General features: G+C 45.8%; 1 protein-coding gene across 1 annotated transcript in view; it reads left to right on the top strand.

Moving 5' to 3' along the window:
* Positions 1-1,932: 1,932 nt before the first annotated feature.
* LOC144487515 (uncharacterized) overlaps positions 1,933-25,872 on the top strand; it is a 29,417-nt gene continuing 5,477 nt past the window's right edge. The window contains 3 exon segments of the mRNA XM_078205600.1: positions 1,933-1,976; positions 7,403-7,960; positions 18,319-18,648. Coding sequence (XP_078061726.1) covers positions 1,933-1,976; positions 7,403-7,960; positions 18,319-18,648 — 932 coding nt within the window.

Raw genomic sequence — 25,872 nt, 5'->3', positions numbered from 1 at the left:
AATGCATTTACAGGATACGCAAAAGAGAGAATTCACAATTCAAAACATTGCATCTAGATTCAGTCGATTCATCAAGATCATTGACCTTTGAATGTGTAAAGAAGCTGTTCTGTCTGTGGGAAATTATTTCAGCTATCAATGTGTCTGGTATTTGGATATAAGACTGATAATTTCAAAACCAGGACTCTGCTTGACTGGAAATCATGACAAAGTACTGCAGATGCTGAAATCTGATGAAGGGTCATCCTGACTCGAAAAGTTGGCTCTATTCTCTGTCCACAGATGCTGTTAGACCTGCTGAGAGTTTCCAGCATTTTTTGCTTTTGTTGTGACTGGGAATCAATGTGGGTGAGCAGGCACTGAGATCTTGGGGCTAACTGGACTTGCTGTCATAGAGTCACACAGCACAGAAAGAGATCCTTCAGCCCATAAGGGAACAAGCGAAGAAAAGATGTTCCACAGAATCAGAATTGTCTATTCAGAATTTCTGTCCTGTACTTACGAGGATTAATTTTATAAACTCCTTTTACAGGCTCTGAGAAAGGGAGGAATTCCAAACAACAACATCAAAACAAACATGACATCCAACATCTACTCACTTGATTCATCAGCGCTTGAATATTGTGGACCTTTGAATGTGGAATGAGAAATGTTTCTCTGTTTCTGTCTGAGGATTTCAAACTGAAAGTTTTGAAACAATTGACTGGAAAAGCACCGAGTGAGAGTGTTCCAGTGAACTGACTGTGGAAAGAGCTTTAACCAGTTATACAGCCTGATAGAACATCACAGCATTCACAGCACGGAGAAACCATACAGGTTTCAACTGATTGTCCAACTTGGAGAGTCACAAGGACACTGGCACCATGGAGAAACTGTGGAAATCTGGGGACTGTGGGAAGGGCTTCAATTACCCAACGCTGAAAACACATTACCATTGTCACACTGGGGAGACACCATTCACCTGCTCTGTCTGTGGGAAGCGATTCACTCAGTCATCCCATCTCACTGACCATCAACTTGTACACAGTGATCAGAGACCTTTTAAATGTTCTGATTGTGAGAAGAGGTTTAAAAGCAAGAAGCATCTGGTAGCACATCAGCTTGTTCATACTGGGGAGAGGCCGTTCCTCTGCTCTGTGTGTGGGAAGAGATTCAATCGGTCATCCCACCTTCTGACACATCAGCAAGTTCACACTGGGGAGAGACCATTCCTCTGCTCTGTGTGTGGTAAAGGATTCATTCAGTCATCCCAACTTCTGAGACATCAGCGAGTTCACACTGGGGAGAGGCCATTTACCTGCTCTGAGTGTGGGAAAGGATTCAGTCAGTTGTCCGACCTTCTGGTACACCAACGGGTTCACACTGGGGAGAGGCCATTCACCTGTTCTGTGTGTCGGAACAGCTTTGCTCAGTCATCTACTCTTCAGAGACACCAACGAGTTCATACTGGAGAGAGGCCATTCACCTGCTCTGAGTGTGGGAAGGGATTCATTCAGTTATCCGACCTTCTGAGACACCAGCGAGTTCACAAATGATTGTAGAATTTGGAGTTTGTCATTGTTGCTTTTAGAGACATCCAGGACTGAACATGTGGCTGTGTAAGCTGAGGTGTGTAAGAAATGTGTCCCAGCCACGCTCTTCCATGATTCAGTGGTCCTGGAGGCAGAACAGAAACTCCTTTACAACTGGGTTTAGAGTCAGGAAGAACAACGGTGAATATTGGAAATGTGATGTCAAGTCAGAGATTGGTGTTAAATTGGGATCTGTTCCAGACTGAGACTCTGAAAATAAATAGAAATGTGGAATGAACATTTAAAATGTTTGTGTGATATTCTTGATCAGACAATAACAGCACTCTACATTTTTATTGTCTCTTTAACAGAGTAAATGTGAGAACTGACACTGTTTTCAGATGATGTAATTGATGGGAATATGTTCATGAGAAATAAGAGGCCAAGCCTCTGGAGACACCAGAGGTAAGTGTGGGAATGGGAAGTGAAGATATTATCAGTGATTCTCTGACTCTGATTGAAGAGAGAATAGTTTTAAAGTTTACTTATTTATTAGTGTCACAAGTAGACGTACATTAACACTGCAATGAAGTTACTATGAAAATCCCCTGGTCGCCACATTCCTGCACCTGTTCAGGTACACTGAGGAGAATTTAACATGGTCAATGCACCCTAACCAGCACATCTTTTGGACTGTGGGAGGCAACCAGAACATCCGGAGGAAACTCACGCAGACAAGGGGAGAATGTGCAGACTCTGCACAGACAGTGACCCAAGCCGAGAATCATACCCGGGTCTCTGGTGCTTGTGGCAGCAGTGCTAGCCACCATACCACCCATATAGATCCAGGAGAGAGCAGCCCCACCCAGCTGCACAACAGTGGAGAGGGATGGAGCAGGATGATGTGGGCGACCTTGTCAAAGGCTGCAAATAGGTCGAGGATGAGAAGGGAGAGTTTATCTTTGTCGCAGTCACATAGGATGTCAGTGCGGACTTTGATAAGAGCTGTTTCAGTAATGTGGCAAGGCAGAAACCTGATTGAAGAATTCAAATATGGAGTTCTGGGAAAGATGGCCTTGGGTTTTGGGACATGACAAAACATTCAGTGTGAATGAGGGGGCGGGGCTGGAACACCAATGAGAGCGGCGGGTCCTCCAACCAATAGGAGTGAATGAGGGGGCGGGGCTGGAGGACCGAGCGCGAGCAGCGAGTCCTCCAACCAATCGGAGTAAATGAGGGGCGGGGCTGGAGGACCGAGCGAGAGCAGCGAGTCCTCCAACCAATCGGAGTGAATGAGGGGGCGGGGCTGAGGGTGGGTTGCACTGTGGTGATCTGGAGCATGCGCAGTGCCGATCACTGAGGATTGAGACGGTTGTGGAAATATTCAGTCCGCGCGATAAAACGGGTAAATCAGGAATGAGTGATGGAGCCGGTGGGTGGGCGGGCTTGGAGGCTTCATAAAAATCCCGTGTAGGCCGCAAGTTCCCAATAGGAAGCTCGGATTCGATATTTGAACCGTTGACAGCTGCTCGGGCTTTTTCCCCGATTCAGGCCCGGGTGAACGACCGCCATCTTCACAGTGTGTAGCCGAGCGCACGCGCAGACAGAGGGAGCTCCAGGCCCAGCCCCGCCCCTTATTCAGTCTGATTGGTCGGAGGACCAGCCACTGCCGCTCGGTCCTCCAGCCCGGCCCCTCTTCCTATTGGTCCGGAGCCGCCGTCAATCAGCCCCCTGGCATTGTGAGCTGGTAGCAAAAGCCACACAAGCTTTCGAGGCTCTGAGCCCCTTCTTCACCTGAAGAAGGGGCTCAGAGCCTCGAAAGCTTGTGTGGCTTTTGCTACCAAATAAACCTGTTGGACTTTAACCTGGTGTTGTTAAACTTCTTACTGTGTTTACCCCAGTCCAACGCCGGCATCTCCACATTGTGAGCTGGAACAAACCCTTCAGAATCATTGTCAGCTCCCTGGTTTGCAGCTGCGGGGCTTCTCCCTCCCTCCCGGGAACAGGCCCAGGTTAACGGCCCCATCCTGGCTCAGCCACTGGAGGATGGTTCACATCAGGGGATGGGGGAGGGGGACAATAAGTTATACAATCCCGACAGTGCAGAAGGAGGCCATTCGGCCCAGTGAGCCTGCACCGACCACAACCCCATCCCTCACTGTTTGTATGTTCCCACAATTCTGGGAGACGCCAGCCTCACACAGCCTGACCTCAGTTCTGGCAAGACCCAGAGTTGCTGAGCAGAAACTGATAGCCAAGTTTCGCACACATGAGGACGGCCTCAACCGGGATCTTGGGTTCATGTCACATTATCTGTAACCCCCACGACTTGCCTGGACTTGCAAAATCTCACAAACTGTCCTGTCTGGAGACAATACACATCTCTAACCTGTGCTTAACGCTCCCTCCACTCGCATTGTCTGTACCTTCAAGACTTGATTACCTGTAAAGACTCGCATTCCAATCATTATTCTGTAAATTGAGTTTGTGTCTTTTTATGCCCTGTTTGTAATCAGAACTCCCACTCACCTGACGAAGGGGCAGCGCTCCGAAAGCTAGTGGTGTTTGCTACCAAATAAACCTGTTCGACCTTAACCTGGTGTTGTGAGACTTCTTACTGTTTTTACACCAGTCCAACGCAGTATCTCCACATCATGACATTTAAGGGGACAGTAAATTAATATAGGACAGATGTAGGACACTGCGGGCGTGCGGTGGACTGAAAGGATTGAGTATGTGGACTTTAAGAAAGAGGTTGTGCTGGAATCTTTGAATGGCATCAAGATAGATAAGTCGCCGGGTCCGGATGGGATGTACCCCAGGTTACTGTGGGAGGCGAGCGAAGAGATTGCAGAGCCTCTGGCGATGATCTTTGCGTCGTCGATGGAGACGGGAGAGGTGCCGGAGGATTGCAGATGTGGTTCCTATTTTCAAGAAGGGGAATAGGGATAGCCCAGGTAATTACCGACCGGTGAGTCTAACCTCAGTCGTTGGTAAACTGATGGAGAAGATCCTGAGGGACAGGATATATGAGCATTTAGAGAGGTTTAGTATGCTCAAGAGTACTCAGCATGGCTTTGTCAAGGGCAGGTCGTGCCTTATGAGCCTGGTGGAGTTCTTCGAAAATGTGACTAAACACATTGACGAAGGGAAGGCGGTAGATGTGGTTTATATGTATTTTAGCAAGGCGTTCGATAAGGTCCCCTATGCAAGGCTTCCAGAAAAAGTAAGAGGGCATGGGATCCAAGGGGCTTCTGCCCGGTGGATCCAGAACTGGCTTGCCCAAAGGAGGCAGAGAGTGGGTATAGATGGGTATTTTTCTCAAAGGAGGTCGGTCACCAGTGGTGTGTCCCAGGGAGCTGTTCTGGGATTCTTGCTGTTTGTCATTTTCATAAATGACGTGGATGAGGAAGCAGAGGGATGGGTTGGTAAGTTTGCCGATGACACGAAGGTTGGTGGGGTTGTGGATAGTCTGGAGGGATGTCAGAAGTTACAGAGGGACATTGATAGGATGCAAGACTGGGCGGACAAGTGGCAGATGGACTTCAACCCAGATAAATGCGTCGTGGTCCATTTTGGTAGGTCAAATGGGATGAAGGAGTACAATATAAAGGGAAAGACTCTTAGTACTGTAGAGGATCAGAAGGACCTTGGGGTCCGGGTCCATAGGACTCTAAAATCGGCCCCGCAGGTGGAGGAGGTGGTTAAGAAGGCATATGGTGTGCTGGCATTTATCAATCAAGGGTTTGAGTTTAGGAGTCTGGGGATAATGATGCAGCTATATAAGACCCTCGTCAGACCCCACTTGGAGTACTGTGCTCAGTTCTGGTTGCCTCACTATAGGAAGGATGTGGAAAAGATTGAAAGGGTGCAGAGGAGATTTACAAGGATGTTGCCTGGATTGAGTGGCATGCCTTATGAGGATAGGCTGAGGGAGCTCGGTCTTTTCTCCTTGGAGAGACGAAGGATGAGAGGAGACCTAATAGAGGTGTATAAGATGTTGAGAGGCATAGATCGGGTGGACTCTCAGAGGCTTTTTCCCAGGGTGGAAATGTCTGCTACGAGAGGACACAGGTTTAGGGTCTGGGGGGTAGGTACAGGGGAGATGTTAGGGGTAGGTTTTTCACACAGAGGGTGGTGGGCGAGTGAAATCGGCTGCCGTCAGTGGTTGTGGAGGCGAACTCAATCGGGTCTTTTAAGAGACTCCTGGATGAGTACATGGGTCCTAATAGGATGGAGGGTTGTTGGTCGGTCTAGAAGGTAGGAATGTGTTCGGCACAACTTGTGGGCCGAAGGGCCTGTTTGTGCTGTAGTTTTTCTATGTTTCTATATGTCTAGTGTATATGGTACCCAGATTAGATATTTATGTTGCTGTAATAAAATACATTTATTATTATTTCTTGCATTGTAATATAAGGCTGCAGCGATGTTATACATTTCCAGTCATAAAGTCATTACAGCACAGAAGGAATCCATTTGGTAACTCGAGTCCAGTCTGACTCTCTGTATAACATTCCAGTCCCATTCTCACTCTATATCCCATTCTCTTGAAAGTTTATTTCCTTCAAGTGCCCATCCACTTTCATTTTTAAATAGAATCCATAGATATGGATGGAGAGTTACAACTTTTTGGGAATGAAATAGGAAAGAATGTTCCATATAAACTGGAATTGTCTGCTCTGAATTTCTATCCTATACTGACTGTGATGACTTTTACAAACTCATTTCATCGGATTTTGAAGGAGGAATCACAGGCAAAAATCTCAATCGTCACGTCTGGACAGAGTCATATTCCTTGGGATCTGAATATCTTGTAATATGGAACTGTAGCTACGTTATATATTTCCAGACATCTCTTCCCTCAGAGGGTTGTGAGTCTTTTGGATTTCTCTTCCAGAGGGACCAGTGGAGGCTGAGGATCATTGAATATATTCCAGTTAGACAGATTTTTGACTGACAAGGGTGTTGAGGGTTATGGGGAACAGACAAGAAGATGGAGCAAAAGCTAAGATGTGGGGGGATTTCTTCACTCAAGGATGTCGTAAAGCTTTGGAATCTCAACCCCTGAGGACAGTGAAGCCTCAGTCAACTATTTTCAAGAGAGAGATTGATTGGTTTCCAGATATTGAGGATATCAAGGGATATGGGTTTAGTGTGGGGAGAATGATGCTGAGGTAGATAAACGAATTATCTCATTGAATAATTTAAAAGGCTCGATGGGCCAAATGGCCGACTGCAGCTCCTATTTGTTATGGTCTCTGTGTCCAGGACAGGAAGCAGTGAGCATGGATCTGTCAATCAGCCTCAATCAGCACCTTCAGGAGAATTGGGAGGGTGAATATTAGATACAGCAGAGAGAGAATGGAGGGAGAGTGTGTGGGATGGAGATTCACAGCTTTTTGGGACTGAAATAGGAAAGAATGTTCCATAGAAACTAGAATTGTCTGTTCTGAATTTCTATCCTGTACTGACACTGATGACTTTTATAAACTTGTTTTACAGGATATTGAAAGAGGAATCGCAGACCGAAATCTCAAACGTCGCGTCTAGATCTGACAGAGTCATATTCCTTGGGAGCTGAATATCATTGGCCTTTGAATCTGGAACGAGAAATGATTGTCCGGTCTGTTGATTTGAAAAGATTTCAAATGTCAGTGTGACTGGAAAAGCACCAACACACTGCCACAGTCGAGTGAGAGTGTTCCAATGCACTGACTAAAGAGCTTTAACCAGTTACACAGCCTGAATAAATATCACACCATTCACAGCAGGGAGAGACTGTACCCGTGTTCTGTGTGTGGACGAGGCTTCAACTGATTGTCCACCCAAGAGAGAGGCAAGGACACCTGCACCATGGAGAAACCATGGAAATGTGGGGACTGTGGGAAGAGATCCAGAGCCCCATCAGAGCTGGAAGCTCATCGGCGCAGCCACACTGGGGAGAGACCGTTCACGTGTTCTCAGTGTGGGGAGGGATTCAGTTATTTATCCAGCCTGCGCACACATCAGCGAGTTCACACTGGGGAGAGACCATTCACCTGCCCTCAGTGTGGGAAGGGATTCGCTTGTTCATCCAACCTGCGGGCACACAAGTGGGTTCACACTGGGGAGAGGCCGTTCACCTGCTCTCAGTGTGGGAAGGGATTCACTCGGCTTTCCGACCTGCGGACACATGAGCACATTCATTCTGGGGAGAGGCCATTCACCTGCTCTCAGTGTGGGAAGGGGTTCACTCGGTCACATGACCTGCAGAAACACCAGCGAGTTCACACTGGGGAGAGGCCATTCACCTGCTCTCAGTGTGGGAAGGGATTCACTCAGTCATCCCACCTGCACAAACACCATCGTGTTCACACTGGGGAGAGGCCGTTCACCTGCCCTCAGTGTGGGAAGGGATTCTGTGATTCATCCAGTCTGCGGATACACCAGCGAGTTCACACTGGGGAGAGGCCGTTCACCTGCTCTGTGTGTGAGAAGAGATTCAGTCTTTCATCCCACCTGCGGAGACACCAGCGAGTTCACAAGTGATTCGAGGGGTTGGATTCTGCTGTTATTGTTTCTGCTCTCAATTACACCCAGGACTGCATTTTGTTCATTCTCACAGTTGGTCAATGGGGAGACTCGGAGGGTTTCTTTCAGCTGGACTGGCCGGTCTCACGCCTTTGCCTCCAGTGGGCTGATGCTCTTTGAGTCTTGTTGCGAATACCTGGTTTCAAATTTCACACGGATCACAGAGTGACAGGGTGTTAGGAAGTTAAGAGTCACTATTTCTGTTTGAAACCCCCTCAAATGCCTATCCAATTTCCTTTGTAATTGTTCATTGTCTCCACTTCCTCCACCCTCGTAGGCAGCGAGTTCCAGGTCATTACCATTTGCTGCATCAAAATTTTCTTCCTCACATCTCCCCCGCCTTGCATCTCTGACCCAAAACCATAAATCTGTGTCCCCCTCGTCCTTGTCCCACCAGCGAATGGGAACAGCTTTTCTTTGTCCACCTTATCTAAACCTGTCAGAATCTTGTCCACCTCTATCAAATCTTCCCTCAACCTCCTTTGCTCCAAGGGGAACAACCCCAGTCTGACATTGACAATAAAGAACAAACTAACAGAATGTGTTAATACCTGAAATCAAATGAGAATGTTTAATTTCTGTTTTAAAGATATTATGAATATATTGTCCTGGACAATAAAGGAATTGGAATAACTCACCTTGGGGGGTGTGTGGTTGAATGGAATATATCAATCTTGTATCCACCTACAGTGAGTGAAAATCTGGAATGTGTAGCTGGAAATCCCTCCCTGTGGGCTTCCTTACACCTCAGGCATTGTAGCAGTTTAAGAAGGCAGTGTTGGGGTTGACCATGGCCGAGGCAGCTGCATACAGCCACATATTCTGTTATAATTGAAGGACAGTGAGAGTTTTAACAACACCAGGTTAAAGTCCAACAGGTTTATTTGGTAGCAAATGCCATTAGCTTTCAGAGCGCTGCTCCTTCATCAGTTGGAGTGGAAATCTGCTCCCAAACAGGGCACAGAGACACAAAATCAATTTACAGAATACTGATTAGAATGTGAATCTCTACAGCCAACCAGGTCTTAAAGATACAGACAATGTGAGTGGAGGGAGCATTAAGCACAGGTTAAAGAGATGTGTATTATCTCCAGACAGGACAACCAGTGAGATTCTGCAAGTCCAGGAGGCAAGCTGTGGGGGTTACTGATAGTGTGACATAAAGCCAATTTATCTTTCAAGGGGTGAGTGTCTCAGAGGTATGCAACTGGAAAACATTTTCCATTCACCTCCTGCGTTGCTGCAGTATATAGATATTGTTCTCACTCTGCCAGCAGGGCTGTGGGATTAATTATTCAGATCTTAAAGACAGCCCAACTGGGCAGGATGTGCCAAATGGTTTCCATCTGTGATGTATCGTTCCACAAAACAGAATATTCAGCATAGAACATAGAACAGTACAGCACAGAACAGGCCCTTCGGCCCACGATGTTGTGCCGAGCTTTATCTGAAACCAAGATCAAGCTATCCCACTCCCTATCATCCTGGTGTGCTCCATGTGCCTATCCAATAATCGCTTAAATGTTCCTAAAGTGTCTGACTCCACTATCACTGCAGGCAGTCCATTCCACACCCCAACCACTCTCTGCATAAAGAACCTACCTCTGATATCCTTCCTATATCTCCCACCTCGAACCCTATAGTTATGCCCCCTTGTAATAGCTCCATTCACCCGAGGAAATAGTCTTTGAACATTCACTCCATCTATCCCCTTCATCATTTTATAAACCTCTATTAAGTCTCCCCTCAGCCTCCTCCGCTCCAGAGAGAACAGCCCGAGCTCCCTCAACCTTTCCTCATAAGACCTACCCTCCAAACCAGGCAGCATCCTGGTAAATCTCCTCTGCACTCTTTCCAGCGCTTCCACATTCTTCTTATAGTGAGGTGACCAGAACTGCACACAATATTCCAAATGTGGTCTCACCAAGGTCCTGTACAGTTGCAGCATAACCCCACGGCTCTTAAACTCCAACCCCCTGTTAATAAAAGCTAACACACTATAGGCCTTCTTCACAGCTCTATCCACTTGAGTGGCAACCTTTAGAGATCTGTGGATATGGACCCCAAGATCTCTCTGTTCCTCCACAGTCTTCAGAACCCTACCTTTGACCCTGTAATCCACATTTAAATTAGTCCTACCAAAATGAATCACCTCACATTTATCAGGGTTAAACTCCATTTGCCATTTTTCAGCCCAGCTTTGCATCCTATCTATGTCTCTTTGCAGCCGACAACAGCCCTCCACCTCATCCACTACTCCACCAATCTTGGTGTCATCAGCAAATTTACTGATCCACCCTTCAGCCTCCTCCTCTAAGTCATGAATAAAAATCACAAAGAGCAGAGGACCAAGCACTGATCCCTGTGGCACTCCGCTAGCAACCTGCCTCCAATCCGAAAATTTTCCATCCACCACCACCCTCTGTCTTCGATTAGACAGCCAGTTACCTATCCAATCGGCCAACTTTCCCTCTTTCTCACACCTCCTCACTTTCATCATAAGCCGACTGTGGGGGATCTTATCAAACGCCTTACTAAAATCCATGTATATGACATCAACTGCTCGACCTTCATCAACACACTTAGTTACCTCCTCAAAAAATTCTATCAAATGTGTGAGGCACGACTTGCCCTTCACAAATCCGTGCTGACTATCCCGGATTAATCCGCATCTTTCTAAATGGTCTAAATAAAGGGTCTGAAGGCAGAGCTGGTTAAGCCACACAAAATAAGGGACATTTGATTGTTTGATCTTTGATTTGTTTTGAATTATTGTTATTGCGTATTGTTATGATCCTGGTTGGGACTGTTGACAGAGAAATTTGAACCCAGTGAGTAACAAAGAATTACGCCACAAAATTCTATGCATGTAAACAAAAACAAACTTTATTGGATATGAAAAACAAAAGAAAATTAAAAACCAATACGACAAACAGAACACTGTAGTTTAGAAAGACTTACATTATAAACTCAGTTCTACTTTTTAACTTCTACCCCCAAGATTTCCCTTCTAAACGATATCTTGAAGGTTCATTCAGTTCTGTTCCTGTGAACATATGGAAGGTACATCAAAGCTCCCCAGAATTCACTTTAATTCTCCTCAGTATTCCAGCTATTTTCCAAGATTTCATGGGGGTCTTTTCATTAACTTTTGACTGAACAACCCTCCAACTTTCCTTCAGGGCCTCAAAACTGTGGAACTCCTCAGTCCAAGCCTGAGCTTCACTGCCTTCTTGCTGAGGGATTTAAACATGAGAAACAGCCCTGGTCCCTCATGATCCTCGAGGCTTCTACTCCCACAGCTGGTTCACAGCTCCCCTCCCACAGCTGATTCACAGCTCCCACTCCCACAGCTGGTTCACAGCTCCCGCTCCCACAGCTGGTTCACAGTGGGAGTGTCATTGGCCGAGTAATGCAGAAACCCAGCAAAGGATCCGGGGACAGGCAGCTGGTGGGATTTGAATTCAGTGAATCAATCTGGAATTATATAAAGTTAGTCTCAGTAACGGTGACCATGAAACTATCATCGATTGTTGTAAAAACCTGTCCGGTTCACCCTATTAATGCTCCCTATTAGGGAAGGAAATCTGCCATCCTTACCCGGTCTGGCCTACATGTGAATCCAGACCCACACAGCGATGTGGGTGAATCTTAACTGTCCCTCTGAAATGGCCGAGCAAGTCACTCCATTCAGGGGCAATTAGGAGCTGAGCAACGTGTGCTGGGGCTTTGCCAGCAGTGTCCACATCCCAGGAAAGAATAAAGAATATTCCACGGAAAGTGATGGGTGATTTGAAATGAATTGAAAGTAGGTCAGGAGGTGCTCGTATCATCCAGAGCTGCTTTTCAATGGATCCTCCTGTTTAAAATAAAAACACATCAGTGTGCCCCTTTCCCAGACACAGTTGACCTTGGAATATCACAATGCTGTTTTTAAACATTCCTATGTTAAAGAATCAGTCATTTAGAATTGTGAAACAGACAGAAATTAAACGGTCCGTTTTTCCTGGGATCCTCCTGTTCCTGGCACCGGTGTCCTGAACAAGGTTATTAACATTCTCTGTGTTAAAGGTTTCTCCTGGTTCTTGCTGTCTGTTGTGTCCTTTGTCACAGTCGGTACCAGGACATTTCTATTGAAAGGTTGTTGAGAAATTCCAGTGAATTCCAGCCCCTTGTGTAACGTTCCATTTGGTGTGTGTCAGATTCAGAGATGTCCACGTGTGTGTGAAAAGGGTTCTGGGTCAGGGTTTTAACCCTTCTTTCCCCGTTAGTAACAATGAGCCCTGTATTCAATTCTAAAGTATAAAGTCCTCATTCGATATCAATTCTACCTGTTATCTACATTTCACCAACCAGTCTATATTTTCATCACAGGACTGCAGTGGGAGCACCATCAACATCTTACTGACTGGATTGATTTTATCGAGGAGGTGACGAAGGTGATCGATGAAGGTAGAGCAGTGGATGTTGTGAACATGGATTTTAGTAAGGCTTTCGACAAGGTCCCTCATGGTCGGCTCATCCAGAAGATTAAGATGCATGGGATTCACGGTGACTTGGCCGCTTGGATTCAGAATTGACTTGCCCATAGAAGTCAGAGAGTAGTGGTGAGGGTGTTTTTCTGGCTGGAAGTCCATGACTAGTGGTGTTCTGCAGGGATCCGTACTGGGACCTGCGCTATTTGTGACATATATAAATGACTTGGATGAAAACGTGGATGGGTGGGTTAGTAAGCTGGCAGATGTCACAAAACTAGATGGAGTTGTAGATAATGTAGAAGGTTGTGAAAGGTTACAGTGGGATGTAGATCAGCTGCAGATATGAGCGGAGAAATGGCAGATGGATTTTAATCCAGACAAGTGAGAGGTGCTGCACTTTGGAAGATCAAATATTAAGGATAAGTAGACAGTTAATGTACAGAGGGATCTTGTGGTTCAAGTCCATAGCTTCCTGAAATTAGCCACACAAATGTTTAGTCGGTAAAGGCATATGGCATGCTTGCCTTTATTGAGTACAAGAGTCAGCGTGCCATGTTGCAGCTTTCTAAAAGTTTGTTTGGGCCGCACTTAGAATATTGCGTTCAATTCTGGTCGCCACATTACAGAAAGGATGCAGAGGCTTTGATGAGGGTGCAGAAGAGGTTTCCCAGGATGCTGCCTGGATTGGAGGGTGTGAGCGACTGACAAACGAGGGTTGTTTTCTCGATAGCGGCGGAGGGTGAGGGGAGACCTGATAGCAGTCTATAAAATAAGAGACATGGAATCTTTTCCCCCAGAGTCGATATGTCTAATACCAGGGAGCATGCACTTAAGGTGAGACGGGGAAAGTTCAAAGGAGATGTGAGAGGTAAGTGTTTTTACAGCGAGAGTGGTAGGTGTCTGGAACACGCTGCCAGGGATGGTGCTGGAGGCAGATACGATAGGGGCGTTTAAGGGGGTTTTAAATAAGCACATGAATATGCAAGGAATAGAGGAATATGGACCAAGGGCAGGCAGAAAGGAATAGTTTAATTTGGCATCATGTTCGACACAACATGGTGGGCTGAAGGGTCTGTTCCTGTGCTGTACTGTTCTACGTTCTATTTGTGATCTCCATTTAGAAAAAGGAAACAGAGGCACTGGAGAAGGGGCAAGAAAGATTCACAAGAATAATCCCAGAACTGTCATCACTTGTGAACTCACTGGTGTTTCACCAAGTTTGCTGACTGAGTGAATCCCTTCCCAGTCAGAGCAGGTGACCAGCCTCTGCCTGGTGTGAACTCACTGGTGGGACATTAGTTCCCGAGAGCTTTTGAAGCCACGCCCACATTTAAAGGGTCTCTCCTGGGTGTGATGATGTTGTGTCTGGGCAGGCTGGATAACCGAGTAAATCCTTTCGCACACACTAAGCAGGTGAATTGTTTCTCCCCGGTGTGAACTCACTGGTGTTTCAGCAGTGTTGATGATATTCTAAACCTCCTTGAACAGTGAGAGCAGCTGAACGGCCTCTCCCCGGTGTGAATGTGCTCGGGGATCGTCAGTTCCTGAGAGCTTCTGAAGCCGGCCTCTCAGGCAGAGCATTTAAAGGGTCTCTCCTTGGAGTGAGTGGTTTTGTGTTTCTGCAGGCTGGATGACTGAGTGAATCCTTTCCCACACACAGAGCAGGTGAACGGTCTCTCCCCAGTGTGAACTCGCTGGTGGGACACCAGTTCTCCAGAGCTTTTGAATCCACTCCCACAGTTAGAACATTTAAAACGGTCTCTCTTTGGTGTGAGTGAGATTGTGCCTGCGCAGGTTCGATGAATGAGTGAATCCCTTCCCACACATAGAGCAGGTGAATGGTCTCTCCCCGGTGTGAACTCGCTGGTGTTTCCGCAGGTTGTATGATGTTCTAAACCTCTTTGAGCAGCGAGAGCAGCTGAACGGTCTCTCCTCAGTGTGAATGCGCTGGTGGATCATCAGTACCTGAGAGCTTTTGAATCCACTCCCACAGTCAGAGCATTTAAACGGTCTCTCATTGGTGTGAGTGACTCGGTGTCTCAGCAGGTGGGATGAATGAATGAACCCCTTCCCACACACAGAGCAGGTGAACGGTCTCTCCCCAGTGTAAACTCGCTGGTGTATCTGCAGGATGGCTAAAGTTCTAAATCTCTTTGAGCAGTGAGAGCAGCTGAATGGTCTGTCCTCGGTGTGAATGCGCTGGTGGGACATCAGATCTCCAGAGCTTTTAAAACCACTCCCACAGTCAGAGCATGTAAATGGTCTCTCATTGGTGTGTGTGAGATTGTGTGTCTGCAGGCTGGATAACTGACTGAGTCCCTTCCCACACACAGAGCAGGTGAACGGCCTCTCCCCAGTGTGACTGCGTTGATGAATTTCCAGCCGAGATGAGGATATGAATCTCTTCCCACAGTCCCCACATTTCCACGCTTTCTCCATGGTGCGAGTGTCCTTGTGACTCTCCAGGTTAAACAATCAGTTAAATCTGACACAGAACACAGGTACAGTCTCTCCCCTGTGAATGCTGCGATGTATTTTCAGGCTGTGTAACTGGTTAAAGCTCTTTCCACACTCAGTGCACTGGAACACTCTCACTCGGGTGTGTGTATCTCAGTGCATTTCTAGTCACAGCGATGTTTACAATCTTTTGAAGCCAAGAGGCCAAACAAACATTTCTCCTGCTAGGTTCAAAGGCCAATGATATTCAGGTCCCAAGAAATTGAGTCACTCTGTCAGATCTCGATGTGATGTTGGAGATTTCTGTCTGATTTCTCCTTGTCTAATATCCTGTAAGTCAATTTAGAAAAAAACATCGCAATTCAGAATATGATCGAAATTCAAATCTACATTTCTAGTTAATGGAGCGTTCATTAAAGACACAGTCATGGAGCATTAAACTTGCCGAGCAGGGCCTCCCGTATCAGCACACAGGCAGCTGCTTTGTGAGACTGCCAGCAGTACGGACAAGTCAGAGATCAGGGCGTCCTCAGAAGTGGGATTCATTGTGAAAGCTCAGGGACGGTTGATAAGATGCAGCAATTCTATGATTCTAATGAACGTTCTTTCCTCTCTCATTCCGCAAAAGCTGCGAATCTCCATCTCACACACTCCCCCTCCATTCTCACTCTGCTGTATCTAATATTCACCCTCCCAATTCTCCTGAAGGTGCTGATTGAGGCTGATTGACAGATCCATGCTCACTGCTTCCTGTCCAGCACAGAAATCATAACAAATAGGAGCTGCAGTCAGCATTCGGCCCATCGAGTCTGCTCAACCATTCATTGAGATTATTGGTTGATCTACCTCTGCATTATTTTCCCCACACTATCCCCCATATCCATCGATATCTTCAATATCTAGAAACCTATCTATCCCTCTCTTGAAAATTCTTGATGACTGAGGCTCTGTAGTCTTCTGGGGTAGAGAATCCAAAACATCACCACGTCCTTGAGTGAAGAAATCCTTCCTCATCTGAGCTTTCTCTCCATTTTGCAGCCTGTTCCCAATAATTATTGACTCCCTTGTCATTCAAAAACTGTCTAACTCATCCTTGAATATATTCAATCCCTCCACTGGTCCCTATGGAAGAGAAATCTAGATACTAACAATTCTCTGAGGGAAGAGATTGTTGGAAATATATAATATAGCTGCAGTCCAAAATTACACAGCCAGATATAATAAGTGTATTTTATTACAGAGCTATAAATAATATATCGAATCTGTACCATATAACAACAGGGGAGCTGATAACCTCGTGGTATTATCACTAGACTATTAATCCAGAAACTTAGCTAATGCTCTGGGGACCCAGGTTCGAATCCTGCCACGGCAGATGGTGGAATTTGAATTTAAAAACAAAATCTGGAATTAAGAATCTACTGATGACCATGAAACCATTGTCGATTGACCAGAAAAACCCATCTGGTTCATTAATGTGCTTTAGGGAAGGAAATCTGCTGTCCTTACCCAGTCTGGCCTACATGTGACTCCAGAGCCACAGCAATGTGGTTGACTCTCAAACAGCTTCTGAAATGGCCCAGCGAGCCACTCAGTTCAAGGGCAGTTAGGGATGGGCAATAAATGCTGGCCCAGCAACACCCATATCCCAAGGATGAATAAAAAAAACATCAGACACATCTCTGTCCTATATTAGTTTACTGTCCCCTTTAATATATTTCAGAAATTAGATGGGCACACGAAGGAAATAAAGTTGCAGGGGAAAGGGAATATAGAAAGGGAATGGGACTGATTGGATTGTTCGACAGAGAGTCGGCAGGGAATCGAGTTATTGAATGGACTCCTTCTGCGCTGTAATGACTCAATGAGTGGAAATATATAACATAGCTTCATTGCTACATTACAAGACAAGAAATAATAATAAATGTACTTTGTTACAGAACCATAAATAATATACCAAATCTATAATATAACAACACGAGGCATATCTCTGCCCTATATTAATTTGTTGTTCTTTTAAATGTCAGCCATCTCCGAGGGAAACCAGCCCTTTAATTGTGAACATTAGGAAAGGGACCTTTGAGCCAGACAAATCAATGTGTCAAGCTGAGGGAGCAAAGGATGTCAATGTCTTTCAGAGAAAGAGACCCGGGCCAACCTTTCCAGAGTCTGCAGCCTCCCTGGATTCACTTCCTTTCCTTTCAGTTGCTGCAAGTCCCCAGTTTCCCCCAGAATGAGAAAAGAAATGGAAAGGGGGAAAAAAGAAAGTATTTTACTCACAGATGTTGGAGACAGAAGACGTTTGAGTCTGTCTGTACTCAATCTTCATTCAGAGACAGAGCAGCAGCAGCTTTGCTGGGCAGGAATGAGCAGCTGAACAAGCTCATTGTCCAACTTCCGCATTCAGACAATGGGGGAGCTCTGATTGGCTTGAGGACCAGAGAACGTCCGGTCCTCCAGCTTTCCATTGGCCAACACCTCAAGCAGCAGGTCAACAGGTTGGCTCCCCCCGCACATGCGCATCTTCCCCTCTCCATTGGACATGCGCAGTGCCGGGCCCAGGGTGCAGACATATGGGCATATATCTGTCTGGCAGCCTGCTTGGAGATTTTCAGCTGTGGCCAGGACAGGAAGCAGTGAGCATGGATCTGTCAATCAGCCTCAATCAGCACCTTCAGGAGAATTGGGAGGGTGAATATTAGATACAGCAGAGTGAGAATGGAGGGAGAGTGTGTGGGATGGAGATTCACAGCTTTTGGGGAATGAGAGAGGAAAGAATGTTCCATAGAAACTAGAATTGTCTGTTCTGAATTTCTATCCTGTACTGACACTGATGACTTGTGTCAACTTGTTTTACAGGATATTGAAAGAGAAATCACAGGCTGAAATCTCAAACGTCACGTCGAGACGTGACAGAGTCATATTCCTTGGGAGCTGAATATCATCGGCCATTGAATCGAGAAGGAGAAATTGTTGTCCAGTCTGTTGATTTGAAAACATTTCAAACATCAGTGTAACTGGAAAAGCATCAACACACTGCCACACTTGAGTAAGAGTGTTCCAGTGCACTGGCTAAAGAGCTTTAACCAATTACACAGCCTGAATAAATATCACATCATTCACAGCGGGGAGAGACTGCACTCGTGTTGTGTGTGTGGACGAGGCTTCAATTGATTGGCCACCCAAGAGAGAGGCAAGGACACCTGCACCATGGAGAAACCATGGAAATGTGTAGACTGTGGAAAGAGATACAGTGCCCCATCTCTGCTGGATGCTCATCGAAGCAGCCACACTGGGGAGAGGCCATTCATCTGCTCTCAGTGTGGGGAGGGATTCATTTGTTTTTCCCACCTGCAGTCACACCAGCGAGTTCACACTGGGGAGAGACCGTTCACCTGCTCTCAGTGTGGGAAGGGATTCACTGTGTCATCCACCTTGCAGAGACACCAGCGAACTCACACTGGAGAGAGGCCATTCGCCTGCTCTCAGTGTGGGAAGAGATTCACTCGGTCATCTGACCTGCAGACACACCAGCGAGTTCACATTGGGGAGAGGCCGTTCACCTGCTCTCAGTGTGGGAAGGGATTCATTCAGGCATCCAGCCTGCAGATACACCAGCGAGTTCATTCTGGGGAGATGACATTCATGTGCTCTCAATGCGGGTATTCTGAGGTATATCCCTTTAGGCCTTGGGGACTTGTCTACTTTAATGTTTCTCAAGAATCCCAATACCTCCTCCTTTTTGATCTCAACATGACTCAAACTATCCACACATCCTTTCCCAGACTCATCATCCACCAAGTCCTTCTCTTTGATGAATACGGATGCAAAGTACTCATTTAATACATCGCCATTTCCTCTGGCTCCAGACATAGATTCCCTCCCCTGTCCTTGAGTGGACCAACCCTCTCCCTGTTGCTCTTTATATATGTATAAAAAGCCTTGGGATTTTCCTTAATCCTGCTGCCCAATGCTTTCTCGTGACCCCTTTTCGCCCTCAGACTTGGGTGAAAGGACTGAGGGGATGGTTGCTAAATTTGCTAATGGCATAAAGATAGGTAGGAAAGTTGTGAAGATGACATAAGGAGACGACAAAAATATATATTTTTATTCCTTTAATTTCTTTATTGTTTCTTCATTTTTCTTCCTCCCTCCCACTCTTTCCCCCTTCTTTATTCCCCTTCTCTGACCTTTTCTCCCCCTTTGCTAAATCTTACCTCGTCCCATTCATTACTCTCTCCCCTCCCCCGCCCCTCCCTCTCTCTTTTGGCCATTCACACCCTTTATTCTCTCTGTGGACAGCTATGAGCAGTCTTTTCCCCTGGTTTCTGTGGCTATGACTCATCTTTAATTCCCTCACCCGGCAGTATAAATATCTCCCACTTTCTCTGCCTTTTAGCTTTGACAAAGGGTCATCTGGACTCGAAACATCAGCTCTTTTCTCTCCTTACAGATGCTGCCAGACCTGCTGAGATTTTCCAGCATCTTCTGTTTTTGGTTACAAAAATATATAGATCGGTTAAAACAGGGGCAAAGATCCGCCAAATGTAATATAATGTGGCAAAAAGTCAAATCATCCATTTTGGCAGGAAGAATAAAAGAGAAGCTTATCATTTAAATGGTGTGAGATTGCAGAGCTGAGATTACAGAGGGATCTGGGTGTCCCAGTGCTTGAATCACAAAAGGCCGGTATACAGGTACAGCAGGGAATTGGGAAAGCTAATAGAATGTTGTTGTTTATTGCGAAGGGAATTGAATAAAAAAGTAGGGAGATTATACAGGATATTGGTGAAACCATCTGGAGTACTGTGTACAATATGGCTCTCATTTAGGAAAGATGTAAACACATTGGAAACAGCTCAGAGAAGGTTTACTGGACTAATACCTGAAATGGCTGGTTTGTCTAATGAGGATTGATTGGACAGGCTGGGCTTGTATCCACTGGAGTTTAGAAGAGTAAGAGGCGGCTCGATTAAAACAAATAACAGGAGAACTTCTTCCTCTCAGAGGGTCTGAATATCTGGAACTCTCTTCCTCAAAGGGCAGTGGACGCAGAGTCTCTGAATCTTTTGAAGGCAGAGCTGGACAGATTCTTAATAAGCAAGGGGCTGAAAGGTTATCGGGGGGTCGGCGGGAATGTGAAGTTGAGGTTACAATCAGATCAGCTGTGCACATATTGAATGGTGAAGTAGGCTCGAGGGACGTACCCCTGTTCTGAATATGCACATTCATCTGTTATCACATCCTGTACAATAGATTGGAGCATTTTCCCTCCGGCTGATGTCAGGCTGATGGGTCTGTGGTTCCCCGTTTTCTCTCTCCCTCCTTAAACAGTGGGGTTTCATTTACCACCTTCCAAACTGCAGCAAAAATTCCACAATCTATAGAATTTGGAAAGATGACCACCAATGTATCCACTATCTCCACAGCCACCTCTTCCAACACTCTGGGATGTAGATCAGCAGCTTTTTGGGGATTTATTCACTTCCAACCCCATTAATTTCTCCAGTGCTACTTTTTCACGAATACTAATCTCTTTCAGTTCCTCATGCTCACTACTCCCTCTGCGTGCTTTGCGAGCCTTCCAAACATAATTGCGAACAAAATATCTTTAAACTTCCAAACACCCTTTCACTCTGTGATCCTTGAGAAATGCAAAGCCAGATATTCGAAACAAGGTTAAAAGATTATCAGCCCACTGGAGGCAAAGTGGTGAGACCGGCCAGTCCAGCAGAAAGAAACCCTCCGACCCTCCCCATTGACCAACTGTGAGAATGAACAAAATGCAGTCCTGGATGTAACTGAGAGCAGAAACAATAACAGCAGAATCCAACCCCTGGAATCACATGTGAACTCGCTGGTGTCTCCGCAGATTGGATAACTGAGTGAATCCTTTCCCACACTGAGAGCAGGTGAACGGTCTCTCCTTGGTGTGAACTCGCTGGTGTGTCTGAAGAGTGGATAACTGAGCAAATCCCTTCTCGCACTGAGGGCAGGTGAACGGCCTCTCCCCAGTGTGAAACCGTTGGTGTGTCTTCAGATGGGATAACTGAGTGAACCCATTCCCACACAGAGAGCAGGTAAACGGCCTCTCCCTAGTGTGAACTCGCTGGTGTGTCCGCAGGCTGGATGACTGACTGAATCCCTTCCCACACTGAGAGCAGATGAATGGTCTCTCCTCATTGTGAACTCGCTGGTGTGTCTGCAGGCTGCATGACTGAGTGAATCTCTTCCCACATGAAAGCAGATGAATGGCCTTTCCTCATTGTGAACTCTCTGGTGTGTCTGCAGGGTGGATAATCGACTGAATCCATTCCCACACTGAGAACAGGTGAACGGTCTCTCCCCAGTGTGGCTGCGTCGATGAGTTTCCAGGTGAGAAGGGTATCTAAATCCCTTCCCACAGTCCCCACATTTCCATCGTTTCTCCATGGTGCAGGTGTCCTTGTGACTCTCCAGGTCGGACAAATAGTTGAAACCTCATCCACACACAGAACACGGGTACAGTCTCTCCCCGCTGTGAATGCTGCGATTTCTTTTAGGCTGTGCAACTGAAGCGTTTTCCACATGCAATGCACTGGAACACTCTCACTCTGGTGTGTGTGAGATTCGGTGCTTTCCAGTCACACTGATGTTTAAAATATGAAGCAGACAGAACAGAGAAACATCTCTCCTTCGAGATTCAAAGGCGGATGATATTCAGGTCCCGATGAATTGAGTGACTCTGTCAGATGTTGATGTGACATTTGGTCTGAGATTTTTGTCTGTAAATCCTCACCTTCTAGATATCCTGTAAAAGGAGTTTACAAAAGTCATCACAGTCAATACAGGATAGAAATTCAGAACAGACAAATCTAGTTTCTATGGAACATTCTTTCCTCTCTCATTCCCCAAAAGCTGTGACTCTCCATCCCACACACTCTCCCTCCATTCTCACTCTGCTGTATCTAATATTCACCCTCCCAATTCTCCTGAAGGGGCTGATTGAGGCTGATTGACAGATCCATGCTCACTGCTTCCTGTCCTGGACACAGAGAGCTGAAAATCTCCATGCAGGCGGCCAGACAGATATATGTCTTTGTAGAGTCATAGAGGAAACAGGCTCTTTGGCCGAACTTGTCCATGCCACCTTTTTTTTTAAACCCCTAAGCTAATCCCAATTGCCCGCATTTGGCCCATATCCCTCTGTACCCATCTTACCCATGTCACTGTCGAAATGCTTTTTAAAAGACAAAATTGTACCCGCCTCTACTACTACCTCTGGCAGCTTGTTCCAGACACTCACCATCCTGTGTGAAAAAGTTGCCCCTCTGGACCCTTTTGTATCTCTCCTTCCTCCCCTTAAACCTATGCCCTCTAGTTTTAGACTCCCCTACCTTTGGGAAAAGATATTTACAAGCTAGCTGATCTATGTCCCTCATTGTTTTATAGACCTTTATAAGATCACCCGTCAGCCTCCTACGCTCCAGAGAAAAAAGTTTCAGTCTATCCAGCCTCTCCTTATAATTCAAACCACCAAGTCTGGGTAGCATCCTAGTAAGTATTTTCTACACTCTTTCAAGTTTAATAATATCCTTTCTATAATAGGGTGACCAGAACTGTACACAGTATTCCAAGTGTGGCTTTACCAATATCTTGTGCAACTTCAACAAGACATCCCAACTCCCGTATTCATTGTCCTGACCAATGAAACCAAGCATGCCGAATGCCTTCTTCACCACTCTGTCCACCTGTGACTCCACTTTCAAGGAGCTATGAACCTGTACCCCGAGATCTCTTTGTTCTGTAACTCTCCCTAACGCCCTACCATTAACTGAGTAAGTCCTGCCCTGGTTCAATCTACCAAAATGCATCACCTTGCCTTTATCTATATTAAACTCCATCTGCCATTCGTCAGCCCACTGGCCCAATAAATCAAGATCCCATTGCAATCTGAGATAACCTTCTTCACTGTCCACTATGCCACCAATCTTTGAGTCATCTGCAAACTTACTAACCATGCCTCCTATATTCTCATCCAAATCATTAATATAAATGACAAATAACAGTGGACCCAGCACGGATTCCTGAGGCACACCGCTGGTCAACCCTCTACAACCACCCTCTGGCTTCTGTCAAGAAGCCAATTTTGTATCCATTTAGCTACCTCACCCTGGGTCCCGTAAGAATTAACCTTATGCAACAACCTACCAGGCAGTACCTTGTCAAAGGCCTTGCTAAAGTCCATGTAGACAACATCGACTGCACTGCCCTCATCTACCTTCTTGGTTAGCCCTTCAAAAAACTCAATCAAATTTGTGAGACATGATTTTCCACTCACAAAACCATGCTGACTGTCCCTAATCAGTACTTGCGTCTCTAAATGCCTGTAGATCCTGTCTCTCAAAATACCTTCCAACAACTTGCCCACCACAGCTGTGAGGCTCACTGGCCTGTAGTTCCCAGGCTTTTCCCTGCAGCCCTTTTTAAACAAAGGCACAACATTTGCCACCCTCCAGTCTTCAGGCACCTCACCTGTGACTATCGATGATACAAATACCTCAGCTATGATTGAACTAAAAATATATTTAATGGATCGGATGGCTCCAGTTGGTGAAGTTACAGGGGGTTGCGATTGATGATGATCTTGAACTTGTTGCCTGTGGGGGTAGTCAAGCAGAGATGATCAATAATTTCTAAATGAGATTGGATGGGTGCTGCAGGGTTACAGAATGGGACCCACTCCAGACGGACAGAATTGCTCGACAGACAGTTTATAGTTTATTTTTGATAATTTATTAATTAGTGTCACAAGGATGCTGACATTAACACTGCAATGAAGTCACTGTGAAAATCATGAAAAACTATGAAGTTACTGTGAGAGTCGGTATGGACTCGAGTTATCCAATGGACTCCTTCTGTGCTGGAATGACTCTATGACTGGAAATATATAACGTAGCTACAGGACTATATTACAAGACTGGAAATAATAAATGCATTTATTACAGGACCAGAAGTAAATCTGTCCCATACAACAACACCAGAGACTGTCTCTGCTCAAGTTTAGCTTCTGCTCGACTTTAAAAGAGTAAGAGGCAACTTAATTTAAACCTTCAAGATTCTGAAAGGTCTTGGATGTGGAGAGGATGTTTGCTCTTATGGGAGAATCTGGGGGTCACTGTTTAACAAACAGTGCTGCCCATTGAAGACAGAGATGAGAAGATTTTTTTCACTCAGAGAGTCTTGAATCTTTGGAAGTCCCTTCCTCAAAAGTAGAAGTAGAGTCTGATTTCAATAAGGAATTAGATACATTTCTTGGGGATCAAGGGATACGGGGGATGGGGGGGAGGCGGGATTACAATATTGAATTTGATGATCAGCCGTGACCAGAATGAACGGCGGAGCAGGCTCGAAGGGCCGAGTGGCCTCCTCCCCACTTCTACTTTCTCGTATGTTTCTATGTAAACATGAGGAGCCTGGGGCTGAAGTGTAACCAAATATTTTGCCACCGCTTCAGGCAACTTCTCTCACTGAAACATAGAATCTAGAAGTGGGAGTAGGTCATTCAGCCCTTCGAGCTTGCTCCGCCATTCATTATAGTCATGGTTGATCATCAAATTCAATATCCTAATCCCCCCCCACCCCCACCCCCTCCTGTGCCCCCATATCCCTTGATCCATATTCTGTGGCAGTGAATTCCACACATTCATCACCCTCTGGGTGAAGAAATTTCTCCTCACCTCAGTTCTAAAAGGTTTACCCCTTATCCTCAAACTATGACCCCGAGTTCTGGACTCCCCCCACCATTGGGAACATTCTTTCTGTAGCTACCCGATCTAACCCTGTTAGAATTTTTAAGTTTCTATGAGACCCCACTCTTCTAAACTCCAGTGAATATAATCTTAACCAATTTCGTTTCTCCTCATTTGGTAGACTTGCCATCCCAGGAATCAGCCTGGTAAACCTTTGCTGTATCCCTTCTCTCGCAAGGACATCCTTCCTTAGATAAGGACACCAAAACTGTATACAATACTCCAGGTGTGGCCTCACCAACACCCTATACAACTGCAGCAAAACATCCCTATCCCTATACTCAAATCCTCTTGCTATGAAGGCCAACATACCATTTGCCTTCTTTACTGCCTGCTGTACCTGTGCACTTACTTTCAGTGAGTGATGCACGAGGAATCCAACATCTTGTTGAGTATACACCTCCCTCAATTTACACCTATTCAAGTAATAATCTGTCTTCCTATTATTGCTACCAAAGTGAATAAACTCACATTTATCATCACTATACTACAACTGCAATGCTGATGCCCACACACTCAGTCTGTCCAAATCACACTAAAGCATCTCTGCAGCCTCCTCACAGCTCACCCTCCCACCCAACTTTGTATTATCTGCAAATTTGGAGATAATACATTCAGTTCCCTCTTCCAAATCATTAATATATAATGTGAAGAGTTGGAGTCCTCACACAGATCCCTGCCAAACCCCACTAGTCACTGACTGCCAATCAGAAAAAGACTCATTTATGCCAACGCTTCGCTTCTTATCTGCGAACCAGCTTTCTATCCATCTCAAGACATTCCCTGCAATACCATGTCCTTTAACTTTACATAGCAGCCTGTTATGTGAGACCTTGTCGAAAGCCTTCTGAAAGTCTAAATAAACCACATCCACTGGTTCTTCTCGGCCAACTCTACTACTTACATCCTTACAAAATGCCAATAGATTCGTCAAACATGATTCCCTTTTGTAAATCCATGCTGTCTTTGTCTGATTATACCACTGCCTTCCAAATGCCGAGTTGTGAAATCCTTGATAATAGACACCTGCAACTTCCCCAGTACCAATGTTAGGCTCACTGGTCT

This window comes from Mustelus asterias, unplaced genomic scaffold (genome assembly GCF_964213995.1).
Source record: "Mustelus asterias unplaced genomic scaffold, sMusAst1.hap1.1 HAP1_SCAFFOLD_840, whole genome shotgun sequence".
In the NCBI taxonomy this organism is placed as follows: domain Eukaryota; kingdom Metazoa; phylum Chordata; class Chondrichthyes; order Carcharhiniformes; family Triakidae; genus Mustelus; species Mustelus asterias.
Note: the sequence above shows the minus strand (reverse complement) of the source record. Positions and strands in the feature narration are given on the sequence as shown.